A 21,537-nucleotide genomic window follows, 5' to 3' on the forward strand; every position below is an offset into this window, starting at 1 on the left:
TAAACGAGTTCTATGCTTTGTGATAAACTTATCTTTAGATTAGCATTTGCACCTTTTCATTGCATCCTAGAACTTTAGAACTTGCTTTCAATACGGTTATTCAGCTAATGTTTGATACTTTGTAGATAGGGTAATTAATTTGGCGTACAGTAGACACGTTTCTGGAAAAATAGTGAGTCCCCCCCCCCCCATTGTCTACCACCTTGCAGATGCTTCCTCCCCCCACCCCACCCCCGTTGATGCCATACACTGCAGTTAGCTACTTAGAGCAAAAGGCTTGTCTGGTTTATTCAATGTAAGCAGATTTTAGTTTCCTGAAATCCACCATGAACATTCTGATTGTGAGCCGACAATAATACTGTCCAGAAGCTCTAGGATGTTAATGTTGAATCAGACTCAAAACTGGAAGTATTGCACAAGGACACATTCCTTAGCCAGGTTAATAAAGTATTTGGAAACAACTGAATTAAAATATCCTGGGATATTTTGCACACATACCTACCCCCCGCAAATGATAAGTGGCTAAATTTGAAAAAATGCTTTAGGGAAATCTGCTTAGTTATCTTGATTGCACAAACAGGCTTTTGAGTTTGCTGCAATTCCTGTACAGTTCAGAAATACTTGGTGGTGAAAATAGCTAGCAATGGATGGATACCATATACTGGAAGGACATCATAGGATTCTGGGGAATAAAGTCATCTACATTTGACGATGCAAATTTGCAAGAGAAAAATCCATTTCCAGGTACCAAATGTTCAGGTGCAGAGTGAATGCACATGGGGGCCAGAGGGATCAGGTTCACATCCCAACCTAAAAACCCAAATGAAATAATAATTAAACCTTTGCTCATTAGAAAGCCTCCGTAGGAAGCCTCTGTACTGAACATGGATATAAACATTTCTTTTTCATCACTGCAGATATTTAATTAGAAAAGGAGTAATAATAATAATAATAATAATAAATAATTATACCCCGCCCATCTGGCTTCGTATGCCCAGCCACTCTGGGCGGCTTCCAACAAAATATTAAAATACAATAGTCTGTTAGACATTAAAAGCTTCCCTAAACAGGGCTGCCTTCAGATGTCTTCTAAAAGTTGGTAGTTTCTCTCTTTGACATCTGGTGAGAGGGTGTTCCAAAGGGCGGGTGCCACTACAGAGAAGGCCCTCTGCCTGGTTCCCTGTAACTTGGCTTCTCGCAGCGAGGAAACCGCCAGAAGGCCCTCGGCACTGGACCTCAGTGTCTGGGCAGAACAATGGGGGTGGAGATGCTCATTCAGGTATACTGGACTGAGGCCATTTAGGGCTTTAAAGGAATGCCTTGCTAAAGGTATGGAAATAAGATGTTTTGTGATTGGGAAACAAAACAGTTTAAAATTGATAATAGGATATTAATTGGGCTTATGATGGAAATACACCAAGACAAATGAGAGCATATCAATCTGTAATAGCTGCAGTTAGATGTCACAATATAACCATGGTTCATTTTGATGGAAAAGAGCCTCTGTGAACCTCAAGCTTGGGTGCATCCTCCCCTCCTCTGTGACATGACCACAAGGAGGACTTCAGAAGCTTTTGCTTCTGTTTTTGATTAGCTGCAGCTTGTCATTTCACCCATACCTGACAAACTGTGGTTAATCTTAAACTATGGCCAAACCATGGTTCTGAAGCTGCGTTGTTTCAATAAACCATAGTTCAGATTAACCACAGGTCAGGTTGTGTATAATGCTAAGTTGGAGTTATTAAAAAGGAAAGTAAAAGCTTCAGCTGCACTGAGGAGAAAATACAGGGGGGAGAATATGGTTTATCATGTCCAAACACAGCCAGTATGTGTGTCAGTTGTTCAACTTGTTTCAAAAATGCAAATTGTCAGTTTATACATTTATGTAAATTTCATTTCACAGCTGCTATATTCACAGGCTCTAGAAATCTTGAGCAATTATATTTATGAGTGGGGGGGGTGTGAAGACAGTCATCAGGCAAGCTGGGTTAAGATTGGGGGGAAGTTCCCCTTAGTTTGACATCCAGCAGAGCTTTCTTCAGCAGCACACTGCTAGAAATGGTAATTCTGCACTCCAGCAGGTGTTCTTTAATTATCTTGGAACAGATTCAGCTTAGCTTATTATCAATATAGTAGTCATTTTAATAATGTGGAAATTCAAATGAGAAAGGAAATCACACACCCTGGCAGAAAGTCGTCTGTTATGCAAGTATGTTATCAAGTACAGGCTTCATTAATCCCATACTGCCTCCTGAAAATCAGGAGTATATCACAGAATCTTAGAATTGTAGGGTTGGAAGGGACACAAAGGGTCATCTAGCCCAACCCCCTGCAGGTGCAGAACTTGGATTTTCATTATTTTGTGAACTAGTGATACATAAGTAGTAATGCTTCCCATTTAAGTTACCCAAGATTCAGGTTTTTATTTCCTAAAATAATTAAATGGAAGGCAGCTTGGATGAAAATTGTAGTTTTCATTGCTTTTAGTTAACTGCTTTGACCATCACCACTTAATTTTACCCTTAAAGGGTGTACTTAAGTAAGTGGAAAGTTTTACTGCTACATTTTGTGCTGATAATTGAATCTTTAAGCTGGACTGGCTCAGCACAATAAATATGAAATGAGGTATTCAAAAAATATTTTATGTTGTGTTTACTGCCACCTTATATCAAGTTACGTGACTTTTTTTTTTTTTTGGAACTGAAAATAATTTCCCTGAAGAGACTTGCTTTACTTGATACTACCTTGGAATTAACCTTGGCTTTATTTAGTATTAGATTAGCTAACTATACTTCAAAGGAGAACTCCACAGTACTTTTTAAAATGGGGTTTTTAATCTACATTTATATGCTGCAGTACCAGTTAGCCCAGTATGCTAACCGGAGTATGCACACCATGGCTTAAACGATTGGGGGGGGGGGGGAGGATGAATTTGGATAATCGGAAGAAAGCTTTCCTCAGCCAGATGAATGTAGACCAAGAATGTGAAAACGTAGGTTTTTGTTAACTTCAACACACACAGTTCAGGTATTTTTTGGAACTGACATTAATTGACCTGAGCAATCTTTACCTGGAGACGCAGGAGATCTTGGTGGCTAGGAATACAGTGGTACCTCGGGTTACATACGCCTCAGGTTACATACGCTTCAGGTTACAGACTCCGCTAACCCAGAAATAGTACCTTGGTTTAAGAACTTTGCTTCAGGATGAGAACAGAAATCGTGCTCCAGCAGCGTGGCAGCAGCAGGAGCTAAAGTGGTGCTTCAGGTTAAGAACAGTTTCAGGTAAGAACGGACCCCCGGAACGAATTAAGTACTTAACCCGAGGTACCACTATGCCTATTTCTCGCTATGGCCCCTGTTGGGCAGGTATTACTTGGTTACTGTATTCTGTACTTCGTATGGCTTCTAGATTGCAACTTACTCTACCTGGGGCTGCCTTTGAAAGCAATTCGGAAACTTCCAACTGGTCCAGAATGCAGCAACTAGCTTGTGGTCTGTGGTTCCATTTAGAACTCACTTAACCTCTTTTTCTAAAACATTTGCACTGGCTGCAGTTCTTTTCTGGATCCAGTTCAAGACACTCACATTAGTGTTTAAAGCCTCAAATATCTGAGGCTTCCCTACAAACTCCCAAAGTGTTCAGAGGGACCTTTCTTGATAGTTCCACCTTTCTTGGAGTGCTGGAAATGTTGCCTTGGGAGAGGTTTTTCTCTGTGGCAGCCCCTAAATTGTGTATTTCCATCCCTGCAGAAGTGCATCTAGCGCTTCTGCTGTATGCAGAAGATAGGCCTCTTTACTCCCCTTGGCCTTTGATACTTTCCTCTTCATTTTAAAAGCAAATTCAGAGGCTGAAATTGGTAGCTTATCTCCCTCATCTGATTCCTGGTGAGAGGTCTCTGCACAGACATGCTTCAAAGAAATTAGAGCAGTGATGCTTTTATAGCCATTGATTAAAATGTCTGTTTTGTGTCTGAGGTAATTTGGCAGTTTCTGGGTTCTTCTTGGTTTTGTGGATTTATGTCACTGGTATTTTGTGCAAGCCTTTTGTGGAGAGGGGAGATTTTCATTGGGGTTTTGGCTGTGGCAATGGGGAGGCTAATCACCCTGCCTTTGTGGTTCTGATTTGGGTTGGCAGGCTCTTGAGTTCCTGAGCTTTTTTGTGTAAAAAAAAACAAAACAACTATTCAGAAAGGACTCGGCGGAAATGGATTGCTATTTTATGGCTTTGAAAGAAAAATAAATTGAACTTGGATACAAAACAGAAACTGTTACATTGACATAATCAAAGGCCTACAAGTCGGGTATTTTCAGATAATAAAGTGGACAGAGCACAGAAGGTCTGGAAGGTGCATTTCCCCCCTGCTTCTGTCAAAGGAATTGTTTTCTTTATTTTTATTTCCACGTAGGCCTTAAAATCTATGTGGACAGAATGTTTCTTATCATAGCCCTTGAGGGCTAACTCCATGTTTTCACCAATCAGCACTGTCCCATGTATTTCCAGTTTATGTTTATAAAAACATAATGCAGAATCCTAATTCTTACAAACACCAGTAATATAGGCAACCCCTGATTCTCTGCTCCTCCACATGCAGCTGCTGGGTGACCTTGGGCCAGTCACACTTCTCTGAAGTCTCTCAGCCCCACTCACCTCACAGAGTGTTTGTTGTGGGGAAGGAAGGGAAAAGGAGATGGTTAGCCGCTTTGAGACTCCTGAAGGGGAGTGAAAGGCGGGATATCAAATCCAAACTCTTCTTCTTCTTCTTCTGGGTCATCACTCACAACAACAGAGCATACATAAATTCCCTCACACATGAAAGCCGAATATCAAGGGAAGGTCTAGGCTAGCTGGAATCCTTCTTGTCACCAAGAAGATATGGAAGATTGTATGGAGGAAGTTCCATGATTTAAGCCCCCATCTGCAGTCTTAAGTGGTACAGTCAAGACCAGGGTTTTCGAACTTGTGACCCTTCAAATTTTGTTGGAGTCCAACTCCCATAATCCTTGCTGGCTAGAGCTGAAGGATGCTGAAGACGCAACAAATTCTGAGGACTACAGGTTCCCCAACGTTGGTCTAGAACAGAAGGCTAAGCACACAATATCTGGTTTTGGTGAGACCCAGCCCAAATCATCAACCATGGAAGGATTAAAACATATTGGTTGTGTACATTTTATCTCAGTGACTGTTTTAGAAATTGTATGGCGGTTTTCTTAGTGCATCTAACCCACCAACACAGATGAGATGGTGAGATATTTGGTGTATGAACCCTTACTCCCCAGTAGGTGTTGCTGTTGAACCAATGCCGCAGGCTTGGGGATGGAGACATGACTGGGAGTTTAAAACAGGAAGAAAAGGAGGACTTTAATTACTTAGGGGTTGGCAGCGATTGTCAAAGCAGTGTATATACCACCCAGGGGGAGACAGAAAGCCTGGTGAGCAAGTCCTTTCCCCTTTAACTCTCCCTCTTTCGCCATCTGAGCAACAGGCAAACGAAAAACATGCAACAAATCATATGACTTCTAAATGTAATACGTAAAATAGAATTGAGCCATCAGCACTTTTGAAGAAACTGGATGTTACTCCCCAAAGTGAAAGATGCCTGGTTATTAAAGTGTCCATTAAATCTCTTTCGAGTGAATGAGGATTTCACTGTGCGAACTCCCTCCCCTGTGTTCTGTTTCCAGGGAAACCACTGCGCTGCAAAGGGACTGCATGAAGTTGAATCTGTCAGTTATGCTGCTTGTTGGTTATGTGACTGCAGGTTTGGGATTTAGTACTTGCACTTTTTCTTTTCCTGCTTTAGTCTCGTGGTGGATGATACCTTCCTTAAACTTTATGAAGTAAATCTTTGTGGTGAAATAGGATTGTGCTTTTGAAGAAAGCTTCAGGAAAGGTTAGTCTGATTTCCTGGGGCAAGTGTTGGTTGAAAATACACACTCCTCTAATTCCCCCTTATAAATAACGGAAATTTAATGTTGTTGTTAGTATATAGAACCTGAGTTTGGAGAGTTATTGCATTTGCCTCTTTAAAGGGTTTTAATAGGTAACATCAAATGTTGGGATGGGATAGAGATTCGTGTTTATTGTGATTTTTAGCTTCCATGTCAATGTTTCTTGAACTTGCAGTTGCTCCTTAAGATTCAGTCTAACACTGGTTGAATGATAGCCAAGTTAAAGCTTTTGAAGAAGATTAATAGCATGGACTTTTTATTAGTAGTATTAAAAATGCTGTGGAGAATCATTATTATTACAGCATGTGGCACTTTAAGGAGTGTTATAATCCAACAAAAACACAAGTCCCTGCCTCAGGGGAGTGTTTAATCTGAAATCAACAGTGAAGAAAACAATGTCAGGGCAGAGAGAGTGAGAGAGAGAAAAGATAGCAAGGGATGGATGTGAACAGTTTCATGTAGATGAAGTTGGTTACAGATGGGAGGGATTAATACATGTGTGTCTGTTTTAGTAATATTCTGTATGATACTTTTGTCATGAAAGGACTCAAAACTTATATTTATGTACTTACCTTTATTAAAGTAATTTTTATAATGTAATTGTAAAATATACCACAGTTCTAGTGGCAAAATGTGGAGATTCTCTTTGTTTCATTCATAAAAGGCAATTTTTAAGGCTTGGGTAATCTACCCTGGCTTGTTTTCAAAGTAGGATCATGGCCTTAATGACCCTCTGCCCATTAAGACAGAGAGACAGACAGCAGATAACACCATCATCCATTCCTTTCAAAGTCTTAAGCAAAGTCACCTGCATAAGACTTAGAAGTTTGCCTGTTTAAGCTGTCCTGATCTGGACCTTGTAGGCCCCTGTATTCTGAACATAAATCTCACCTTCTCCTTGCATTGAATGAGGATGCAGAACAGCAAAACGGGCATAGGGATAGAAAGTGCAGAATTCTCCCTTCCCATGGCCTCTCGCTCCAAGCATTCTTCTCCCAGGTTCTCACACTTCCAGTATGAGGGGGAAAGCACTTGAGCGAGGGCAGACAGTGGCTGAAGGGAGAGAACCTTTAGGTGATAAGGGGAGCATTCTTTACTGTTTACATTCAATACCTCTGGTGTTTAAAACTGAGATACACGCCCCTTTCTATGTGATGGGAGTAGAGCTGGGCGATAACTGGTTTTCAACATTGCAATAGTCTAGAACATTATGATATACGGTGGTACCTCGTGTTACATATGCTTCAGGTTACATACACTTCAGGTTACAGACTCCGCTAACCCAGAAATAGTACCTCGGGTTAAGAACTTTGCTTCAGGATGAGAACAGAAATCGTGCTCCAGCGGCGCGGCAGCAGCAGGAGGCCCCTTTAGCTAAAGTGGTGCTTCAGGTTAAGAACGGATTTCCGGAACGAATTAAGTACTTAACCTGAGGTACCACTGTACATCACAGTGCCTGATATGTCAGTATATTGCTATGTAGAGGCATTGGCTGGCTTCACGGTTTTTCCTGCATTATGTCTGCTCTTGTGAATCCCTGCCGCCCTGCATGAGGCAGGGTACAGCTGAGCGGGCAAAATTAACCGAGACTGCAGGAATCAAGAGAAGTATTGGCTGGCTTCATGGTTTTCCCAACATTGTGATTTTTGCATAGTTCACATACACAGAATGGTAGGCAGTTATCCTATAGAAATAAAAGTACAGATCTATTTAGGCTCTTTTTCTCATAAAATATCTTAAAGCGATTTAACAATTTTAAAAAAACCATCAGCAATAAAAAAGCAGATATAAAACAATTTCAAGTCCAATACAGATGCCAGTCTGGGATAAAAACAAAAAAATAAAATAATAAATAAAAATTAAATAAAGAGAGGTAATGACTAAAGGGAGACAGTTGGGTGGACACCCCATGAGTTTGCTATCTAGCTGCCCTTCACTAACAATGCCAAGGGCACTATAGGAATGACTTCTTGCATTTTTGCTTCTGTTGTGTGATTGGGCAGAGCTCCTATATGTGGGATTATGAATGAATGCCTTTAAATTGAAAGCCCCTGTAAATGTAACTATAGGTGTTTCAGTAGTAATCTTGCTTGGTTACAAGAGGAATTGCAGATGTGAACACATTCCTGTTTTGTATATTTGAAATGGAATCTGAGGATATTCCGTCAGGAGGCGAGACCCAGATCTCCCAGATCCCAGTTTAATTCTGTCCAGTGACCACGAGTAGCCTTGTTAAAACATTGATTGAACCACTAAATTCCATGGGCTCTCTTATATAATAGTGTCAGGGAACTGAACACAGGGGGGGAAACTAGATGCAATTGAGTTCTTTCAAAATCAAATGTTGTATCATTTGATAGTCCCAATTTTTTCCCCCAGTATTCACATATCAAAGCTCTTCATTTTTTATTTAAGCTAAGATTATTTAAGATTTTGACAGTTTTTGTAAATATTTTAAAGAAAGGAGGAAAACGTAACTATATTGCTGGTATGATACAATGAGTTGCTTTCCTCCTCAAGGGTGAATTTTCCTTTTCTTTGATATGTACTCAAACTGACAAGGTACTAGTGATGTACTCTTGTTCGGTCCTGAAATACCTTTTGGAATTAATGCTATGTGATGATTAAATGTGGCATTTTATTAAAATGCCATTTGCTGCGTTTGTTAAGATTAGCCTGACTTGCTCTCAAATGAATGCTCTTGATTTGTATGTTTAATCTCTTTGCATGGGAGTCATAAGGAGTGTGGATTAAGAGAGCTTTATATCATCAAAGTTAATTTTAAAATGTACATGACTGCACTTGTTATCTTAACAAAAAACAACAACCCCGCAACCCTACCATTGTTGCTTTGCGATAAATATTAAGGATTAAAACTTAGTTTGCCTTTATTCAGACTCTTTATAATTCTGTTATAAATAAAATTACCCCCTTCTGATGCCTTTAAATAAAGACTATACTCAATTACAAATCACAACTTTCAAGTTTCATTGGGATTGGAGGCAGTTCAGGAGCATATCATTATTTTCTAGACTTGGTGGTATCATTATCACTTCTTTGTGTTCACCATACTTGACTTGCATAATAAACACTGCAAGTTATGGGCATCTGTGGGCAGAGTGAGGAGTCTACCTCTTCCAGCTACAGGAACTGAATATTGGGTCAAGATTTAGATTCCAGATGTTCAATTTCTGTTCTAGGAAACCTTGGAAGCTTATCTAGGCTTTCTCATCTCAAGAAAAACCTCAGTAATGGTGTACAGGGTCCTCTAAAAGAAAGATGGCCCACCATTGATTTCCATAATGTTATCTGCAGCAACAGGAAAGTTTGGTTTGCATTAGGCTACATTGTGGTTAAGCTAAGCCAACATGGCTAGGGAACAATATGTTCTACAGACACCTCTGCAACACTAACTGAACGTGTATCTTGGAACATGACCTTGAGTCCAATGCGCTGATGTTCCTTGACAGACAAAAGGATAGACCAAATCTGAAAACAGGCAGAAGGCAAATCCAAGGCCCAATTTGACACAGAGCTGGAATCTGCAATTATGAAGTGGAATAAATTGTGCAGTCTGGGAGAGCTGGTGTACAGGTGCGGTAGTGTAGATTACTCATTTTAAATTGGGTAGAGAACCTTTTTGACTCCCAAGGGCCATCCACCCATCAGTTGCATGTTGTCATTATGATGTCAAATGAGTGACAGGTGAGCAGGGCTACCTCTCAGAATTCCTTGTGTTTCGCAAGTCTCCACACTCTCCCTTTTTCAGCTTCTCAGATTAAGGACATGAAGGCGGGAGACTTCCAAAAGGCTTTAAGAGAGCCACTGCCCTCCTGTTTGAGCATGTGGAGGACTGGAAGTTCTTTTAAATTTAGGGGGAGAAACAGTGACCAACAACCCATGCAGTGGGAGTCTTCTGTAGAGTCACGTAGAAACATACATAATTCTTTGGAAATAAACTTCTCCTTTTTGCCATATGTGGGGTATAATCATTCATGGATTTTAGAATGCTGAATTTTTCTAATGTAATTTTCTGCAGCAGGTTGAGCAAAAGAAATAACCCTATTTGTTGTGATAATGGCTTCCTCAACATTTATCAACTGGCCAAAAAAAAAAAAAATGCTAGAAAAATACTACCTGTGCTGCTGATAGAAGTAGTGTGACTCATGCAACACGTTGGCGATTAATATACAAAGAACAATAATTATACATACTTTATCAACCTTCTGAGAAAAATACAAAACATTAAACAAAGCCACAAAGACTTGCGAACTACCCAGCCTAAGGCTAAGCAAATCAGTCTCTTAAGCCTAAACCAAGAAAGAGTATTCTCTATAAGATTGAATATCGATATACATATCAAGACTTTGAGATTAGATCACTGTAGAAGGCCGGAAAACTATCTTGGGAGTGTGTACCTGCAAGCCCCAGTTAAAGGGCCCCATCAGGGGCGAACAGCGGCCTTTTGGTTACTTGGAGTGCCAGAGCGAAACAGGTGCAAAACGCCAGCACCCTGTCGTCTACAACTTCAATGTCTACAACTTTATTAACATCTATCTACAACTCTACTAGCTTCTCTTGGTATTGTGAATACAGTGGTACCTCTAGATACGAACGGGATCCGTTCCGGAGCCCTGTTCGCATCTAGAAGCAAAGGTAACTAGCGACGGCATGTCTGCACACACGCACATCGCTTTTCACCGCTTCTGTGCATGCATGTGACGTCATTTTGAGTGTCTGCACATGCGCAAGCGGCGAAACCCAGAAGTAACGCGCTCCGTTACTTCTGGGTTGCCATGGAGCGCAACTCGAACGCGCTCAACCCGTAGCACATTCAACCCGAGGTATGACTGTATCACCGAACTTACCTTTTGTTGGTATCTTCATGAACTTATCTAATAGACTGAGTTAAGCATTTGAAAAATCCATTGAAACCAGACATTATAAGTTCATTTTAGTCTGGATACTTCGCAAGTCTTTGTGGCTTTGTTTAATGTTGTGTATTTTTCTCAGAAACAAAGAAAAAATCATCTATTCTCACCCTGGGTAAATTTTATTATATTATACACATAGGAGAACTCAAAAGGTATACAGTATACCATGTACATACTTTGGTTGGATATAATATTACTGCAGATTTTGGGATAGGGTGGGGCTTTCAAATGGTTTTCTTAATAATAATAATAATAATAATAATAATAATAATAATTTATTATTTGTACCCCGCCCATCTGGCTGGGTTTCCCCAGCCACTCTGGGCGGCTTCCAACAGAGATAAAAAATACATTAAAATGTCACATATTAAAAACTTCCCTGAACAGGGCTGCCTTCAGATGTCTTCTGAATGTCAGGTAGTTGTCCATCGCCTTGACATCCGATGGGAGGGCATTCCACAGGGCGGGCGCCACCACCGAGAAGGCCCTCTGCCTGGTTCCCTGCAACTTGGCCTCTCGCAGTGAGGGAACCGCCAGAAGGCCCTCGGAGCTGGACCTCAGTGTCCAGGCAGAACGATGGGGGAGGAGACGCTCCTTCAGATATACTGGACCGAGGCCATTTAGGGCTTTAAAGGTCAGCACCAACACTTTGAATTGTGCTCGGAAACGTACTGGGAGCCAATGTAGGTCTTTCAAGACCGGTGTTATATGGTCTCGGCGGCCGCTCCCAGTCACCAGTCTAGCTGCCGCATTCTGGATTAGTTGTAGTTTCCGGGTCACCTTCAAAGGTAGCCCCACGTAGAGCGCATTGCAGTAGTCCAAGCGGGAGATAACCAGAGCATGTACCACTCTGGCGAGACAGTCCGCAGGCAGATAGGGTCTCAGCCTACGTACCAGATGGAGCTGGTAAATAGCTGCCCTGGATACAGATTTGACCTGTGCCTCCATGGACAGCTGTGAGTCCAAAATGACTCCCAGGCTGCGCACCTGGTCCTTCAGGGGCACAGTTACCCCATTCAGGACCAGGGAATCCTCCACACCTGCCCGCCTCCTGTCCCCCCAAAACAGTACTTCTGTCTTGTCAGGATTCAACCTCAATCTGTTAGCCGCCATCCATCCCCCAACCGCTTCCAGACACTCACACAGGACCTTTACCGCCTTCACTCGTTCTGATTTAAAAGAGAGGTAGAGCTGGGTATCATCTGCATACTGATGAACACCCAGCCCAAACCTCCTGATGATCCCTGCCAGCGGCTGCATGTAGATGTTGAAAAGCATGGGGGAGAGGACAGAACCCTGAGGCACCCCACAAGTGAGCGGCCAGGGGTCTGAACACTCATCCCCCACCACTACTTTCTGAACACGGCCCAGGAGGAAGGAGCGGAACCACTGTATGACAGTGCCCCCAGCTCCCAGCCCCTCAAGACGGTCCAGAAGGATGTCATGGTCGATGGTATCAAACGCTGCTGAGAGATCCAGCAGAACTAGGAAACAGCTCTCACCTTTGTCCCTAGCCCGCTGGAGATCATCAACCAGTGCGACCAAGGCAGTTTCAGTCCCATGATGAGGCCTGAATCCTGACTGGAAGGGATCCAAATGGTCCAAGCACTCGTCCAAGCAGCCTGTCCACATCCTCGGAGGTAACAGATTGAAATTGATCCCACACAACTTGACCAGACAGGACTCTAGCACTCTCCCGCCCCGGCCCTGCTCCCACGGTGGAGTCTACTTCTTCCCGAATCTGAGCGATTTTATCTGCAAAAAAATTTGCAAAATCATTGCAGGAGAACATGTGGCCCGTACTGGGCCCCGATGTTACAGGTGGTTCCGCTAAATTGCGAACCACCTGAAAGAGTCTCCTGCTGCTGTTTTCTGCAGATGCAATAGAGGCGGTGAAGAAAGTCTTCTTCGCCGTCGCTATCGCCACTTGGTAGGCTCGACGTTGAGCTCTAACCCGTGTCCGGTCAGATTCAGAATGATTTATCCGCCACCGGCGCTCTAGCCGTCTCAACGATTGTTTCATTGCCCTCAGATCCGTGGAAAACCACGGAGCTCTCCGGGCTTCATGCAAACGGAGAGGGCGCTTCGGAGCCAAACAGTCAATAGCCCTGGTTAACTCCACATTCCAGCGGGCCACTAGGGAATCGGCTGAAAGGCCATCAACATGGGATAAAGCATCCCCAACCACTCTCTGGAAACCATTTGGATCCATTAAGTGGCGGGGGCGGACCATCCGAATCGGTCCCACCTCCTTGCAGAGGGGATGGGTCGCAGAGAAGTCCAGTTGCACCAGGAAGTGGTCTGATCATGGCACTTCTTTCGTTTCGCTTTTACTTAGTGTCAGATCACCAACATCCGTAGAGGTAAACACCAGGTCCAAGGCATGTCCGCGGCTATGGGTTGGGCCAGACTTATTCAGGGACAGCCCCATGGAGGCCATGCTTTCCACGAAGTCCCGAGCGGCCCCTTGTAAGGTCGTGTCGGCATGGATGTTAAAATCCCCTAGGACGACCAAGCTAGGTGTCTCCAGGAAAACATCCGCCACGACCTGAAGCAGCTCGGGCAGGGAATCCTTGGTGCAGCGGGGAGGTCGGTACACCAAAAGGAATCCTGTACTGCCCCTATTGCCCAACTTCCAGAACATGCACTCAGAAAACTGGGTCTTCCCAATAGGACGCCTGGTGCAAACTAATGACTTCCTAAAAATCACTGCAACCCCCCCTCCCCGCCCACATGACCTGGGTTGCTGTGCGTAAGAGAAACCTGGTGGACAAGCAGCGGCAAGGACAGGCCCATCTGTTTCATCCAACCAAGTCTCTGTTACACATGCCAGGTCAAGTCCTCCATCCATGATCAAGTCATGGATGGCAGTGGTCTTATGAATCATTGACCTGGCATTGCACAGCAACACTTTCAGGTCAGCCCTCAGGCTGCAACCCTAGACAGAGGGTCAGACTTGACTACAGGGGATCTGAGGTTCAAAAAGCTGTAGATCATAAATGTAGCTGCCTTCTGGGTTGTGATCCAAGCAGGACCGCTGGTAAGGCCAGAATATTTTAAATCATCACTTCGTTGTTTCACATGTCTTTTGCAGAGTAAAAATCTGGACTTGAATACCAAGTGGTATTGAGTTTTCTTCTATTCGCTACTTGCTGCATCAGATTAATTTTCTTAAAAGGGAAAAAAATAGCTAAGGCTAAAAAGGAAATAAATTTCTTGGGACTTAAAATAGTTGAGGCACATAAATAAAACTAATAGTGTGCTGTGAATTATGGATTCTGCCATCAGACCAGTTGAAAAATCCCACAGTTCAACTGCCTCTGGGTACTTCAAGTTTGTGTTATTTGTTGTAACTTCTGCTACAGTAAATGGAGAGTTCATTACTTAAAAGCAGTGAGGCTTTGCTCTTGGGTTAATTTAACTACCGTGAAAGGGAAAATGTGGGTTTGGGTATCTTAAGAGGTTTCCTGGTGAGATTGCTGCCTTCGGGAAGTGGAATTTGTTAAGAACATGTTATTTATAGGAAGTACTCTGTGCTGCAAGAACTAAGATTAACATATCCTAGTAACCCATAAGGACAACAACAAAAATGCCTCATTAACGTTTGCAGTGTTAATCCTCACACTATTTGTGATGCAGGGACCGGGGCTCAAGAAATAATTAGTTGATATTTGAGCAAATCAGGCCAAATTTTCGATCCAAATAGCTATTGAAGACACAGGTCTTGCACTTAGTCTGCATTCCTGCATGTGTGCTATCTCTAGTTTAAGGAAAGCCCATAATGCAGGACCCACACCATGCAGGGCTCCAGGTAACCTACAAAGGGTTGCCTATTTTTGTGGTTCCTCGTCACAGTCTTCCCACACATGGGAGCAAAAATCAGCTTGCATTCTGGTTTTGTAGAGGAAGGGTAGGTTGTTGTTGTTGACTCTTCATGACCCCATGGACCAGAGCACGCCAGGCACTCCTGTCTTCCACTGCCTCCCGCAGTTTGGTCAAACTCATGCTGGTAGCTTTGAGAACACTGTCCAACCATCTCGTCCTCTGTCATCCCCTTCTCCTTGTGCCCTCCATCTTTCCCAACATCAGGGTCTTTTCCAGGGAGTCTTCTCTTCTCATGAGGTGGCCAAAGTATTGGAGCCTCAGCTTCAGGATCTGTCCTTCCAGTGAGCACTCAGGGCTGATTTCCTTAAGAATGGATAGGTTTGATCTTCTTGCAGTCCATGGGACTCTCAAGAGTCTCCTCCAGCACCATAATTCAAGGGTAGGTTACTCACCCATAATTCATACTAAGTTGCCCTACAGCTTTCATAATTCCTGTTGGCTATGCTGTGCTAATGGGAAGTGGAATCCAACAACTTCTGGAGTTCACCATGTTGTCTACCCCCTGGTTTATGCAGCACTTGACTGCTTAATCTCAGTCAATTGATTTCAATTTTCTAATGTTCATAAATCCAAAACTAACATGGTAAAAAATGGCTTCTAAGCAAGGTATTTTATTTTAAATGTAGTACTTTAAATTGTTGTGACTCTCCTTGGGACCTTAGGGTGAAGGGCAGGTAATAAATCAAATTATCATCATTATTAATAATAATAATTTAAAATGTGGCTTTTGTCTTAACTAAATAGTGCTCATCTGAAACAACATGGCTGTTTTTTTTCTTTTTTGCAAAGATCATAACACTTCCGTCTTCCATTGCCCATCTCAAACTATAAATTTTCACCAGCACTGGGCCAAACTGCCTAGGTCAAGTAAGGCCTCTGCTTGCGGGAGTTTCTAATGTGAAGAAGAGGGAACCATGGAGTCCCTGGGGAATTTATTTTATTTTTATTTAATTCTAATTAGATTAATTAAATGCTGTTTTGTATTAAAACATTTTTTTACCACCCTCCATGAAAAATTCAAGCTTGTGTCATAGCAATATTAATGGCCAAGGGATTATGTCCAGGGAAACACACAAGCTGTTGTCTATGTTCTGTGAAAAGAGCAAGGCTGAGTAAGAGATCTTTGTCCTCAGTAAATCAGAAAAATTGAGCCCAGGTCTCATTCTAAACCACAGATTCTTTCCCAGTCCTTCCCAACCTTTTTACGGTTTAGCATGCTGAGTTACAGTGGAAGGAGTGAGAAGAGTATATGTGGCCAGCGTTGTACCTTGTTAAGACCATCACAAGACTATGCCTACTTGAGTCCACCATGGCTTTTGACCTGATCTTACTGACTCAATGGCTGAGACTCTCTCTTAGCTGAGTAAACTTGAAGCCATTCTTAAACTGAAGGCAGGGTTTGAAATTAGCAGGGCACCAGGTGCATTTTGCTCCTAAAGATTCTTAATTGCGAGCACTTCCAAAAGTCTGGGTGCCATATTATGAACCCAGCTGACACTCAAGGATTACTGAAATGTACAGTCATACCTCGGGTTGAAGTATCTTCAGGTTAAGCATTTTCGGGTTGCGCTCTGCGGCGACCCAGAAGTAACAGAGCTCGTTACTTCTAGGTTTTGCCGCATGCGCAGACGCTCAAAATGACGTCACATGCATGCGCAGAAGCGGTGAATCACGACACGCGGACGTGGGTTGCGTTTGCTTCAGGATGCAAATGGGGCTCCGGAACGGATCCTGTTTGCATCCAGAGGTACCACTGTATGTGCTTTGAAGCCTCGAAGTATATGTTCAGGATAGATAATACGTTAAGGTGTTTTAACAATAAAGAGTAGAGTGTTTTGAAAACTGAAGTACGGTACCAATATGTTTTATTGTAAACACCCAATGAAACATGTATTAACAATTTCTGCCAAAAATGTGGTATTAACAGTGTGTCACTTACGTGAATTGCATATTAATTCATGCTTATTAAAATAATAAATAAAAAGTGTTGCTGACTGCCTCCCCTCTCCCCCAGTGATGACTAGACAGTCTATTTTGGCTCCCACAACCCAGGTCCCAGAAGCCATTTGGCTCCTAGCTTTTCTATTCCAGTTTCCAACACTGATTTAAAGACTTAAGGGATACAGTACAACCAAATGTCAATAGCACTTTACCCACTGGATTTATGTTTTCATTCATTTCATTTTATTTTAAAAATCCCAACTAGGCAGAAATTTAAAAACAACAAGTATTTCATCTAAACTAGGCTTCCCTTCCTTGAAGGGAAATTCTGTGTCCTCCCCTTTTTCTGTTCAGAGCTGTATTATCTTTCAAAGCTGTGTTAGCTTTCCTCTTTTTAAGGAAACAGCAGGCAGCATCAGTATAGACGTGCTGCTAAAGCAGTGCAGCGCTGGGATGTGCTTTAACTCTTCCAGCGAGGGAGAGCTGGCTAATGAAAGCTCCGTGTTAATTCTGACATCTAATAGCAATTCAGCGTGGGAGCAAGGCTGGGTGGTGGGGTTGCTTCATGGAGGAGGGGATAACTTTTTTTTAAAAAAAGCGATATTGATGTAATTATCATTCCTGACTCTGCCTCTCCACAGCATCCCTCCTGTCTGTGCATTGCGGAGGAAGGGTTCTTGCACCTCCTTTTGAGCTAATATGGAGAAGGAGGATGCAGGGGGGGTGTCTGTGTGCAGTAACTGAAATGCCATGCTGTTGAAGCAATGCTGTAGGTCCCCCCCCCATAATGTTTCTACTTGATGATGGGGAGAAGAATGCTTTCCTGTGCGTTGCCTTTGTTAGAGAATGAGATGCTGGCTAAAAACTGAAGAAATGGCTTTGGAAGAATTGGACTGGAGATTGTATGCTGTTTCTCAGCACACTGGTAGGAGGAGCTGCAGGTCTTAAATACTGTAATGTGTTTTTGACACTTGGTGTTTTCTAATAAGATTTTTTTAAAAAAAAAAAACCTGATTGTAATTGGCATGATAATTACATATGTCTGTTGATGGAAACTTTATCTGTTGATTGATGCTAGAACCTGACCTTGCCTTGAACAGTCTTTGTTAGCAAATGAAGGTCTGTATTGAAGCATGCAGGGGAAATGTACACTTGTTCATAGATGGCTCCTACAGATCAGGTACAAACCATTGCGATTCTCCCAAGATCACTTTCTAAAAATACAACCTTGAAATTACTTGTGCGACAGAGGGACGCTGTGAGCTAATTTTAGCCTGGCTTCAGACCGGTTTTTTAAATAATGTTTTTATTGCAGGACTTGTTTTCTGAATCAGGAAGACAGTCATAGATTCTTGAAAAACCTAATGATGTTTAAGGAATTTTATCATTGTTTAATAGCTGCTTAGTTGTGTCGGAAGTTCCAGAGGTTCCCCTATGCATCTTTCATGAAACAATTAAAGGGGCAGGTGCTACGCTAATGTGTGTCGTGTGTAGCTTTGCGTATCTGAAGCTGAAGAGAAGATGTTGCTTAATTTGAAAACAAGTTTGCGTTTCCCCTTGTATGTTCTTCACCAGCAAGCCAGGGTTTTGGAACAAGAGTTGCGGTCCAATCCATGCAATGGGAAAGGAGCTCCATCTTATTTCAGTGGAAGAAGCTCCTTTCCAGTAATTGAATCGTCCGTGCGTTATCATTTTGCAAAAAGATTTGACCCCGTACCAAAAATGCTTTACATATATTAGCCAAGTAATCCTTTAAACAAGCCTATTAAGTAGGCTAGTATTTGTCTTCCTATTAATACACTACGTTAGGAAGGCAGCAGAGAGAGCAGCCTGCCTAAGGCAAACGAGTGAGTTCATTGCTGAGCTGAAATTTGAACTACTGACTTGTTTGCCCGTGTTCTAACTACTACCATGGACCAGAGAGCATAGCAAGGATGGATGACGAAGGGGACTTTGTCACATTCATCCTTTCTCTCTAGGTTTTCCCCCTGCATCAAACATGGTAATCTGTGATGCTTTTCAGTAGCACAGGAAACAGTAACATCACCCAGAAAGAAGGTTGGATACTGTACAGATTTTCTTACACCGATTTCTCCCCTTCCTTTGCTGTGTGAATAGGTATAAATGCCATACTGTAATAATATCCCCAGAGCCCTCCTCATATGTGCTATTAACATAAGGACATTAAAAACATCCTACTTCCTTGTCATTCTGTGCTATTAATGTTGTTTCCTTTCTGCTAGGGTTCCGAACTGTCCTTTCATTTTTTTCATGAAGTATCTGAGATAATTAACAAAATGGCTGATGATAGTAGAGCTGTAGTGATTAGATGTATTAAGGATTTGCTTAAAATGAGCAAATGACTGATAATCTTCGTCTGCTTTCTCTGCTGAACGTTTTCTGTTTCTTATTGCTTTGTTGCTGTTAGATTTTATTTGTTGTTTTTTCTTGGATTGTTTTCATATTGTTGTAAACCACTCTGAGCTCCGTGAGTGCATTGAAAGGTTGAAGTATGAATCTTCCTAATAAAAACATTTCTTAACCAAGTATGTTCTTAAGTGTTGTGCATTATTTATTAGTGCTAAGGTAGGGTTGTGTGAGCTTGTGTGAGCACGCACTGTGATGTGGCTTCTACTCTTAATTTTTGATAGTGCTTTCTATCTCTGGGTGCACAAAAATTGAACATTAAACTCCATCTATGACTTGCTGTGCCTCGTAATACAGGTTTTGTGCTTCCTACTATGTAATATATTTTAAGCTCCCATAAAATATGTTGTGAAATGGGAATTTTGCTTTTATTTATAAATTTCTACTTTTTTATTATTAAGGTTAATTGAGCAGGACATGTTGAATGAATTAGATACTTAACAGAGTTCTTGGGGAGGAAAGTGTGTCTGTTCCAGGAATGCAAATATTGCAATAGGACTAAATCTAAGGACACAGTCAAGGTCAAAAGAGTTTTGCTTTTAACTTCTGCAAGACCTGCTGCATAGATAATGCTAGAAGTCAGTGTGATAATTTTTAAAAAGGCTTAGGTTTTTGGTATAGGCAATATGTTTATAATAGGACTGTTATTCGTCAAATTCATAACACTACATATTCATATAAGCTCCAGAAACCTGCATTTCATAAAATGTTATAGTGCTAATTATGCAGAAATGAGTGTAATTTATCAGGTGTGTGTATGTGTGTATCCAGTATACTGTATGTTAGGCATAGGCAAACTCGGCCCTCCAGATGTTTTGGGACTACAACTCCCATCATCCCTAGCTAACAGGACTGGCGGTCAGGGATGATGGGAGTTGTAGTCCCAAAACATCTGGAGGGCCGAGTTTACCTCTGCCTGCTGTATGTGGATTGGGCCCTCTGAACCACTCACAAAAGAGGCCTCAGATTTGCATGGGCTTTGTGCCATATGCAGATTTGTGTCCTTTTTTGTGGGCAGAGTGAAGTGCTCAAAAAATAAATATTACAAAAGTCTTACCCTGTTGAATTTCTGCCCTCCCACAGCTGTTATAAGGGTACATGAACCCCACAGGGCAACTCTAAGCTGAGGTAGTAATGGTTGCTGACATACCTGGCAATAGGGCCTATTACACACAAACATACTTCTGAGCAGATATGTACAGAGAGAGAAGCCATTTTGTGTATGACCAAGACACATGGGGCCACTAACACGCATGCCATTTTCAGCCCCAGAATAGGGCAGAATGGGCTTACACACAACCACTGACAAACGCATTGACCTGGAAAACAACCCCCATGCAAAGAGGGAGTTGCCTGTATATCATTGTACTTCTTAGTAAAATGTCAAATATACAATGGTCTTTAGTACCTACACTAGAAAGAGCCATAGCCATGTCTGCTGCTAAGTTTTCAGTTTGCATTTGCCATTGGCTGGGAGCAGGAGAGAATACTTAACATCCACCCGCTGTTGTGTAGTAGTATTTGCAGAAAATTACTATATTTACCACACAGTTTGCTGTAACAGTGTACAATATGCTTGCATATTGGAGTTACTGGGTGAAATTTCTCTGCTGTTTGTCTCCCAACAACTCTTGAAACTTATTGTGAAATCATCAAAGCAATGATAATGTGCATGTGCAGTTGCACATGTATACAGTCTCTGAGTATACTTAGTACAGTGGTACCTCAGGTTACATACGCTTCAGGTTACAGACTCCGCTAACCCAGAAATAGTACCTCGGGTTAAGAACTTTGCTTCAGGATGAGAACAGAAATTGTGCTCCGGCGGCAGTGGGAGGCCCCATTAGCTAAAGTGGTGCTTCAGGTTAAGAACAGTTTCAGGTTAAGAACGGACCTCCGGAACTATTTAAATACCTAACCAGAGGTACCACTGTAAAATACCAGTACTGATTTAAAAGCCTTTAAAAAGGTTTATGCACATTAAATATTTCAAAACAAATGAACCATTCCTAATAGGAAGGGAGAAATCCCGCTTTCCCCCATATATCTGATTTTAATGACATTTCCCATTATCTCAGTAATGACCACACCGCTCCAAATTAATATAGACACAGCAGGTTTTCATTTTTTCCAGTAGTTTTACCTCTGCCCAACCTCTGGTCACCTTAACACATGTCAGTAACATGAAGGATTGGAAGGGAGGGGAGCACATGCAGAATAGAGCCTTACAGTGGTACCTCGGAGTACAAACACTTCGGGTTACAAACGCTTCAAGTTGCAGACTCCGCTAACCCGGAAGTAGTACCTCGGAATAAGAACTTTACCTCAGGATGAGAACAGAAATTGTGTGCTGGTGACGCAGCGGCATCAGGAGGCCCCATTAGCTAAAGTGGTACCTT

The 21,537-nt window shown here is 42.2% G+C and overlaps 1 protein-coding gene across 9 annotated transcripts in view; it reads left to right on the forward strand.

Moving 5' to 3' along the window:
- MCF2L (MCF.2 cell line derived transforming sequence like) overlaps nt 1-21,537 on the forward strand; it is a 120,881-nt gene that overhangs the window by 6,033 nt on the left and 93,311 nt on the right. The window contains exon 1 of one of the 9 annotated variants that reach the window (XM_083735205.1): nt 5,602-5,893. The exons of 7 other annotated variants lie outside the window; for them this stretch is intronic. Coding sequence is in view for 1 of the 2 variants with exons in the window: in XM_083735214.1 (XP_083591340.1) it covers nt 17,558-17,636 (79 nt within the window). In the remaining variant the exon portion in view is untranslated. Of the gene's footprint in view, nt 1-5,601; nt 5,894-17,043; nt 17,637-21,537 lie in introns of those variants that run through there. One more of the 9 variants, XM_083735214.1, reaches the window with a different exon arrangement.

Source organism: Podarcis gaigeae, assembly GCF_964106915.1.
Source record: "Podarcis gaigeae genome assembly, chromosome: 4".
In the NCBI taxonomy this organism is placed as follows: Eukaryota; Metazoa; Chordata; class Lepidosauria; order Squamata; family Lacertidae; genus Podarcis; species Podarcis gaigeae.